The sequence below is a fragment of the Prinia subflava genome, chromosome 5 (genome assembly GCF_021018805.1).
Source record: "Prinia subflava isolate CZ2003 ecotype Zambia chromosome 5, Cam_Psub_1.2, whole genome shotgun sequence".
Taxonomy (NCBI): domain Eukaryota; kingdom Metazoa; phylum Chordata; class Aves; order Passeriformes; family Cisticolidae; genus Prinia; species Prinia subflava.
In genome coordinates, this window is record NC_086251.1 from 38,279,589 (window position 1) to 38,289,530 (window position 9,942).

Sequence of the window (9,942 nt, forward strand, 5' to 3'; positions counted from 1 at the left end):
AGAGACAGAAGGCTTTTCTACTAAGCACTGACCTTATGTACATTACCATACCAGTTTCCTTACAACTAATCTCCTGCAGTGCATCGAGATTTTTCTTCCTGGTGTAGTACAAAATTTGCCATAAATAACATCTGGATCAGCCACTCCAAAAACTCTCACAGAATAAGTGTTCTCCAATGACCATTTTGAACCAGTCCCCTCCTACCACCCAACAAACACCAGACTATGCACTAAATGTCAGGCTACCCACAGGAGCCCCTTCTACTCTTAAGTGTAAGCTGTCACCTTCCTCCTGAAAAAAAGCAGAATAAAATGACCCTACAAAAAAACCAAACCAAAACAAAACCAAAAAAATCCCACCAAAAAACACCACAACAAACAAACAAAAACAAAACCAAAAAAACCCCAGCAGCAACAGCTGAACCCACGAAGGCTTTAGCACGCATTCTGCAGGTACTTCCAAGCTAAGCATGTTTTTTTCACATCTTAAACCTCAATTAGGTAAAACTGTAATCTCATTTAGACAAAATATGGACCTTTTCTAGACTTCTCCTAGAACCTGCTTTAAAGAAAGAGTCAAGCTGATTTATACTATAGAGCATTTGTACCAATGATATGAGAAAGAATGCATCTGAAGCTCAAAATTCTTTCAAGGTTTTAATCAGTCTAAGATGACAAAAAAAAAATTGCAATAAATACACCAGTATAAAAGTAAGCAAAACACTAACTCTGAGTGGAAAGAAACCCCTATCAGCCCAAATTCCAGATAACCAACTATTATAAACACTATATAATTAATTCCCAACTTCGCTGATAATGCAATCACAATTGTTGCACTACCTAAAAAGGAAAGATCCAACATTTATCAATGATTTTAAGCTTTCAGTAATTTGGCCATTAATTCTGAACGAGTCACCAAAACTTTTGTGTGTTTTTTTTTAATTCATAGCTTCCCCTACTTTCTCATTAGGTGGGTTGTTTGTAGAATAAGATTTTTCTCACACCAAAAAACCAACATTCCTTTGCAAATGCACCACACAGACCAAAACCCATGCAGTGTTGAGACCTGAGAGCACTGTCCTATCTCCACAGCTGCTTCAAAGCTAAGGGAAGGTATCAAGCACAGCAACACAATCCTGCTCTTAATTAATGTCAGGAGCACAGTAATAGTACCACCAGCTTAAGCATCACACCTCACTTGGATAGATTTGTTAGACAGAGTTTGTTACCCTCGGTTTTGGGTTCAAAAAGGCACACAAAAACCCCACCAACACCAAACAAAAAGAAGTATTTATTTTTAAATATACTTACCTTGCACCATTATTTCTAAGTACTTCCACTGTTTCATCAACAAAATATCGATCCTTGACATAAGCAAAGATTTCATCACAGATCTCATGGAGTCGGGTGCGATGGGTAAGGGTGGCCAGGTAGAGAACTGGAATGATGAGTGCCTCTGGAAAACTTTGAAGATTATGTCTGGCTTTCTTCTCTGATTCCAGAGCTTCCTGATATGTGAGTCCTGGTTTACCTGTGACAGCACAACTCCACACAAGGCTGTTGCACAGAATGGTGCGTTCAAAAAAATCACTGGAAGGGAGGAAAGGTCGGAGGGGGAAGAAAGAAAGAAAACAGTTGAGTTCTGACTAATATTTTAAACTTGCTCACAGCTAATACAGTAGCAAATTGCAAATATTTTTTACAAGTGTGAAATGCAAAAGCAGCACTACTCCTCTACAGCTTGTAAATATCAAGAGTTATTTGCCATTTTTCAGCCACAGCATGGTAAATTGCTACTGTACAACTAAAGACTCCTCTCATTACAAACTACAGTAAGAGAACCAAGACCTAGAAATGCTGCAAACAAATTTTCACGTATAAGAAGCCTTTCGCATAATAATCACGCTGAGTTTAATAGGTGTCATATCGTACTTGCATCTCCCCCATTTCCACAAATATTTGCAAGATGAGTGCCTAAAACTGTACAAACAAGAAATAACTTTAGGATCACAGAAACATGTTGCAACTTGAATAAGTTCCAGATTTTGAGTGCCTTAACTCTAATGAAAAGATGAGAGAGGTAAAAAATTAATGTCAAGTAGTTCTCTAAATAGTTTTTATTCCTTCACTGTTTGCATAGCTCTTAGAAAAAAAGCACTGAAATACTTCTTCCTACAGCTGCTTTTCCTCCCTTGTTCCGTTAGTAAATATTGATTCTCCTCCTTCCACACATTTCCAATTAAGGCCAAAATTGCATTGTTGTTTCTGCTTCCTTACTAGCTATTATATTGGAATCAAGAATGAAGAGCTTTCATTAGTCAAAATCTGTCCATTTTTAACAGGTATCAGAAGAACAGCAGTTTATTAAAACATTTTCTAAATGAAGTAGATGATGTATCTATTCACAAAGTCAAGTTAAAATATATCATACACTATGGATCAGTGATCAGACAGCAAAGTAATCTTTCAATATGCTCCAGTTCAGACAATGCTTTTATTTGCCTTTACAAATATTAATGGACTAGTATTGATAACTGCTGAACACACATGACAAACCGAGGCTTGTTTTGTCTTTATCAGTCCAACACAGCTATTTCAAAGTGCACAGTACTTTCAGTCAACTGCATGCTACATGAGATACCTATACTGAAGTTTCATTTCATTCCTTAAAAAAAACCCCCAAAACTAAACCAGCATTCTCATTTTTAAAAGGATAGACCTGTTCAAATAATTTCTAGTAATGAGCTTAAGAGAATTGGACAATTCACATTGGGTGTTTTCTTGCAGTCTCCCTGCAAACCCAAGCTGGCAAATGTTCATCAGTGACACTGATGCAGATGACAGTGTTCACTGCAGATGGACAGATGAACCATAATATTTTGTAAATGAAAATGGAAATTTCAGATTGAGGACAATGAAGGGTCTTGGCTCAGATAATCCTTTCTGTATGAGCACAGGATTCCTCTGAGCGAGATATGCTTTATGAAGAACATCAGCTGTGAGAAGGGGAAAAGAACGGAAGAGGAAGAGATAGATAAATTATCTGAATACTATTTAATAGCTACAAAATTTCAGATTTTTATATCGTCTGCTATCCTGCTATCTGCTTAATATATGTGACACTATATGGATAATGTGTGCCTGCTTACTCTAAAGATGGAAAGGAGAAGAACAAAGGAGGGAGAATTAGATAAATTATTCTTCAATATATGAAGAACAGATGGCTGTCAGTCATTCTTTGTGCATCTTTATTGTGTATTATACTTAAACATATTAAAGAACAGGTTAGACAAAAATCTGTTTCATGAGTTTAGTTTGGGTTTTTTTGTGAGGTGGTAGAATTGATAAAATGCGATCTCTTCAGGTCTCATCCTGCCCTACATTCCAGTCTTTCTGTATTAGACTAAGTAATTTTTATGGATGGACATTCAATGGATAAAGTAATACTTACTTCAGTCTTCATTCAGCTGTTTCTACATATATTTTTGTGTCTCACTTATCAAAGAGGCTCTTGATAATTATCTTTAGCCACGAATTAGAAAAACACTGTAAGGAGTTACTAAGAAAGTGTATCAGAATATAATTTTAAAAAAATTATTAAAGTAAAGTTACAAAAAAAAGTCAAGGAGGTATCAGAGAGCAAGGGAGAGAGTGAGGTTCACACTGACAGTGTCCCTTTAAGAGCTGCTGTTATTCTTTGTGAGGGGACACCGGGCAGTCATGCTATTTAAAGCTGCAGCATTGAACTTAGAGGAAAAAAAAATTAAAACACAACAAAAAAAAATATTAAAAAACCCAATCAACAAATCTCTCTCTAAAAATTCCTAATCCATGATTATTACAAGTACAAAATGCTAAGATCACTTTACCTGAAACATATTTGAAGAAAATATGTTCCATTTGCATATGAGCATATTTTGTGTATCTAGTTTCATTCTCCCTCATTTCCTCTTTTGTTTTGTGTGGATTTTTCCCCTGTGAATTTACAGGGAAGAAAAAAAACCACTGTGAAAAAAACCCTACGTTACATTTTGAAAGCATTATTTAGCTATCTTTACCTGTAGTACATCAAAACCATCTGTGGCTTAGTCTGTTAACACAGTTTCACTGCAATGTTTTAAGGATCTCACTTTAACTTGGTTTGAGAGAAAACGAATTCCCAAAATATACTCTTTCTGTCCCTGTCTCTCTCCAGTGCACATCAGTTATCAAAAAACGCTTGACAAAGAGCGGACACAACAGCTACCAAACCAAGGGAATGGCAGCAGCAGCAGTGATACCCTTTCCCTTTACTCAAAGGGAAGCCCTTGATCATATTCTGCACTCAACTTCACAACAGCAAGAGCATCTGCTGTTGTAGCACATCTGAAGCATTACCTATGTCTTTATCTGGGTATTATGGTTTCTGGGACCTCCTTGCCAGTTCAAGATCTCTGTGACATGGAGGCAGAAGTTCATAATAAACACAGCCACAAAGTTCACTAGCATGGTTACATCTGCATTCGAGAAGTCAAGTGCAACTGCAGCATACTGGTGATGTCCACATCAGCTCAACTACTGCAGGAGCATGGACTAAAAACTAATTTGTATTTTGTTGTAATTAACACCAACTTCTCAGCTGGATGCCTCTTTTCACTTAATTAGTTAGTTTTCTATGCAAGGTAAGGCTAACTGTAAAATTATCAGCAAATCATTGAGTAGTAGTTTAATGCCACTACTCAGTAGGTATTTGATAGGAGGCAGTTCATTAACAGCGACAAAAAATCAAATTACTTACAATCTCTGTGCTGACTGCATTTGCAATGGATATAAAAATCCATATAGAAATTATGGCTGTCTTTTGCTTGAACTAACCAAATATTCCTCTTGATTTTAACATCTACTGTATTTTTAGTGTGCTTCAAGAATATTTACTGCAAACATTGACTTCCATTCATTTTCATACATATGTTAAAAATAAGCCATTCAGTGTACCACAGGACGGTAATCAGAGAAGACCAACTCTGCCTTCTGGATCAGAGTTTTCTTATACTCTTGGTCTCCAGGAGCATGCAAGAATAAGTATTACAAATAATGCACAAAACAAACAAAAACCCCATGATAAATACATTTATTCCTTAATATTTGTAGGTTAATTATGCATTAAGGAATACATTTAAAGTGATGAGTTTCTCTCCAAGACACCAGGAAAATTCACCTAATTTAACTAAGGACACTTTAAAAGACTTTTGAAAGATCTCTATTTGACTGTAACCAAGAACTTCACAGGCCAACCTGTAGAGAAGTTTCACTAAGTTTTGAAGATGAAGAGAAACTGCTCTTCCTCCCCCTCTCATGTTCTAGTATGAGAAAAATTCCTACCACTGCATAGATACTACTCATCATTGTCCTTTTCTAACTGTCTTTATATACAAGACTTCCCACACTTCAGCAGTAGCTTTCTCTACACATCTATATCAGCTATTAACTTTCACAGACAGGGTGTCAAGAATTGGTGGTAACATCCCACTGGTTCAATATGTTTTTCATGCATTTCATATATCTCATGCACATCCGTTCTTGATTTTCCTAGTGTGACCCCACAGACTCTCCTTGCTGGCCTGTCCCTCTAATCAGGAATATAACCAAGCATGCAGAACATCAGCTCTCCCAGTTTCTGTTACTAATGATAAATATAACTCGACATGCCACCCCCCCCTGCTTGAAAGGGTTACAAAATTATGTGATTGTATTTCAGATTAAAGAGGAAATACATTCTTAACAGGAAAGTCACTTTACAAAATACTAGTCTTGCCAAATTCTTCTCATATTAGTATAACCATTTCTTATATGGAAAGGAGTAATACTAATGTATGATTTCTAATCAACTCTACTACAACTGACACAGGCATGAAAGCATCTTTTCAACACTAAATTTGTGCTCTGCCAAAAAACCCACCAAAAAACAAACACAAAACCAACTTGAGTCTTAACTGTACTAGTTAAAAGCATTCACATGCTAGGGGGTCAATTCAGATTATCTTATGTAGCTGTACAGCCCTCTTGATCTAGTCGGACCCTGTATTTTTAAATTCTCCCCTCAAAAAGTAGATTCAGAGAAGCCCAATTTCGACAATAGCCTTCCTTCATGAAACAGCTAACACAGTTTTTAAGAAGTGGGCCCTCCCTATCCCTTTTAATCTACTTGCCCTTGCTTGGGCAAATAGGTACTGTTGTTTTCAGAAGACAACATCAATCAGCAACCTGCAGAGACAAGGATCAGCATCTTTAAAACTAAAAGATGACCAACCTTATGTTCTCCAGCAGATTATACCACAACAGTAACCTAAACTTACTACCCATCTGTGCCAGAACACTTCACTAAGAAAGTACTGCATTTTCCAATCAAATGCACCAATTTTACCTAACTTAACAAAAAGAGCCAGAAAATAAAAACAACAAAAACAAACTCATTACCAAAAAACACACACACACCCCCATACACAAAAAACAAAACATAGTTTTCTGCAGAGTCTTCCTAAATGCCACATTCTAAGGCCTGACCTCTACTAGCTAACCACCTACTGACGTTTCTAGGGATCATCTGTGAGAACACATCTAAATTTACCCCTTAATTCATGAACTTTGGTTAAGGAAGGAATTTGGTCTTTCATACTTCTTAATGACAACACCTCTGCAATATAAATAAGCCTGTCAGAGTACTTGAAATAGTCACCAAACATTTTGAGAACAGACATTTTAAAAGGGATACTTTTCATACCAAAATTTTAGTAAAACTACATGTACCTGAAACATATTTCCCTGAAGTGTCAACAAAGACATTAGAGCCATCTAATGATGAGATAATAACTGTACCCAGAAAAGCGGCTTCAAAATATCAGAAGCTGGGGGAGGCAGACTTAATTCCTACAGAAATAGGAGGCTGTTACCTCTCCCTTGCTAGGTTTTTAAATGCCCTATAAGAAAATACTCCTTACAGAACTCACAGCAACATATTCAGCACCCCTAGAGTAAATAGTTCAGCGAACAGTGAGGCATTACCCTTTAAAGTTACCTAATGCAGCTTCTTTAAAATTTTAGTAAGTGAAGAATATTTGAGCAACAAAAACAAGTCTAAACATGAAAAAGATTAAAGTGTGCTTTTATTTCATGTGTTGCAAATGAAAAGTATTTTAGATTTCACCTCCTTAGTCTGCACATCTTTAAAGAATTATAGTTTGGATGCGAGGGCCTTTTGTAGGTGGGGATGGTGCTGGATCAGACCAGTGGTGAAAACCCGTAATTTATCGGCTTTTGAGAAACGTCTTGCTAAATACTTTCTGTCCATTGTTCTTACAAGCGGTGAAGTGAGTGGCTGCAAGTTCGGGACTACCCGTGCCATCCGCCTTCAACCGCTAACGGGAATTTCACCAATCCCGTTCAGCTTCGTACACAAGAAAAAAAAAAAGAAAAAAGGAAAAAAAAATAAAAAGGAGGGAAGAGCGATAAGACTTATTTTAAAAAAAGCTCCTAAGGGGACAGGTGCGCTCGCTGGGCTTCGGGCGGAGTTTAACCCCCGGCTGTGCCGCCCGGCCGGCACGGGAGGGCTCCGGCGGCGGGACCCTTACCCCGCCGGGCAGGTGCAGTGACCCCGCGCCCCCGCCGAGCTGCCCCGCCGGCCATTTCCAACCGGATCAGCCGGCGGCTCCCCGCGGAGGCGGGGCGAGCGCGGCCCTGGGCGGCGCGGCGAGGGCCGGCAGCAGGGGGTTAACCGCGGCGGGAGCCGGCCGGGGAGCCCAGCGGGCCCGGCAGCCGGTGCCTCTCGCTCGGCCGTCGCCACAACAATAGGGCGACCGGCACATGCCGGGCGGGCGGACGGCTCCGCCGCGCCGGCTGAACGCGAACGCGGGCCCGGCGCGGCCCCTTCCGCGGGCGGCCTAGCGCCGAGCGCCGTCGACACGCGGCTGCCGGCGGGGGCGGACGGGAGGGAGAGCCCGAGCCCGGCAGACGCTCGTTGCCGCCCGCCGCCTCCCACACGCGCAACTTTCACTTCCCCGGCGGGGGCAGGGGCGACACCGCGGAAAGAGCGAGAGAAGGATAGGGACAGGAGCCGGGCTCTCTTCCTTCCCCGCGGGTGAAGGGGGCTGCGGGTACCCCCGCCGAGGAGGGGCAGGGATTCCCTCTGCCCCAGGCAAGAGATCCTCCCTCTCTTCCCCCACGCCCCTCGCGAGGGCACAGGCTCGGCGCCAGCCGCGGTCCCCCCTCACACCCCCCGGCAAGGCTCCCCGCAGCGATCCGGGGAATCCCCTTTCCTCCCTCCCTGCCCGCCCAGGTGTCAGAGTCGTTGGGGCTCCAGGCGCTCCCTGCCCGCCGCCGCCGGAGCGCGGGGGGGTCGGGGGGAAGTGCAGGACGGACATAGGGACGCGGACACCGACACAGGGCTGTTTCTTACTCGTAGTTCCTGAAGATCTCGTTAGTGACCCTGCAGTAGAAAACACGCTCATCCGGCCGGAGGTCGGCGGGGGGCTTCACCCTCACGAAGGGCTTTCGGTGCAGCAGCGGCATCGCCCCGCTCCCGGCTCTCTTCCTACCCCAGGATCGGCTTCAGGGGGTAGGGGGGAAAATAAAATAAAATTTAAAAAAATAAAAAAAACCAAAACAACAAAAAACACGGAGAGATTAGGCGAGGCAGCGGCGCCCACCAACCCGGGGAGGAGGGAGCGGGCCCGGCGTGTCCCTCCTCCCGGGGGAGCCGGGGCAGGAGCGAGCGGGAGCGGCGGCGGCGGCTCGGCGGAGCCTTTTGTGTGCCCGACACGCCGTTGCCTGCCTGGGACTGCGCGCGGACCAACGGCGGCACCTTCCTCCGCCTCCGCCCGCCTCACAATGGGGCCATGACGCCGAGCGGCGGGCGGAGGCGGCAACCCCCGCGCCAGCCGCGCAACGTGCTCGGCTCGGGGATACCCCGGCCGCGCTTTGTCTCCCGCGGCGCCCCTGCCTTCGGGTCACCCCCTTTCCCCCGCCTCTGACCCACACACGCCGGGCCGGACACCAACTTCCACTCCCCCGCCGCCTCCGCCTCCTCCTCCTCCTCTCCGCAAAGCAAACACCCAGGAGGGGCAGCGCCGACCACTTATCTCCCTCCTCCCTCCCTGCCGGGTCGCTGCCTAACTGGGGTCCTCGCCCTTCCCGCCCCGCGCCTCGCCCCGGCCCAGCGGCTGCCGGGCTCCGCCGCCGCGGGACAGCGCGGCCGCGGCGCGGGGAGCAGCCCGGCCTCCGGCCTGTCCAGCGGGAGCTGCGGGGCTCCCTCCCCTCCTGCCCACCTGGTGCGGCCGCAGGCTGCGCTCGCTGCTCGGTCCGTGCGGAGCGCGGTCCCCCTCGCCGCGTTTCTTCCCTTTCCTCGGCTCCCCCCCCCCGCCGGCTCCTGGGAAGTTTTTGATCTACTTCTTCAAGCCCTCAATCAGGAAGAGCTGCGGGGAGGAGCCTTCCCCTGCTCTCCCCTACATCTTTATTGGCCGCTCGGTGCCTTCCAGCGTGTGTCACACAGGAAGACAGCGAGCTACATTATTAATTAATGGCTGAGAGGGCGCATCCTCCATTTTTGAATTATCAGCCGGAGACCTCCGGTGCGGGGGGTGGGCCCAGCCCGACTGCCCGGGGGGGGAAGGCGGCTCTCTCCGCGCTGCGGCCGGGCCGGGCCGGGCTGGGCTACGGGCGGCATAAGCACAGCGACCGTGGCACGGCGGTCACGGCTCGGACCGGGGCTCGGCGGGGCGGCCGAGCCTGCGGCGTGCGGTGCTGCCCGCCCGCGCCTCCGCCAGCGGCGCCAGCAGCGCCAGCAGCCGGTGCCGAGGGGCCGCCGAGCAGCTGTGAGACCGCCGGCCCGGCGAGACCCACCGCTCGGCCCCGGAGCCACCCTGCGTGCCCTTCGTACCTGCCCCGCGATCAGGGCCCGGCGCGTCGCCT

At 45.5% G+C, this 9,942-nt stretch overlaps 1 protein-coding gene across 1 annotated transcript in view; it reads right to left on the reverse strand.

The window, feature by feature from the left end:
* The window catches only part of BAZ1A (bromodomain adjacent to zinc finger domain 1A), a 65,398-nt gene extending 55,958 nt beyond the window's left edge, over positions 1-9,440 (reverse strand). The window contains exons 1-3 of the mRNA XM_063398901.1: positions 9,300-9,440; positions 8,432-8,581; positions 1,312-1,590 (exon numbers count right to left, since the gene is read on the reverse strand). Of these exons, the coding sequence (XP_063254971.1) occupies positions 1,312-1,590; positions 8,432-8,544 (392 nt within the window). The 5' untranslated portion in view covers positions 8,545-8,581; positions 9,300-9,440. The remainder of the gene's footprint in view (positions 1-1,311; positions 1,591-8,431; positions 8,582-9,299) is intronic.
* Positions 9,441-9,942: the final 502 nt, after the last annotated feature.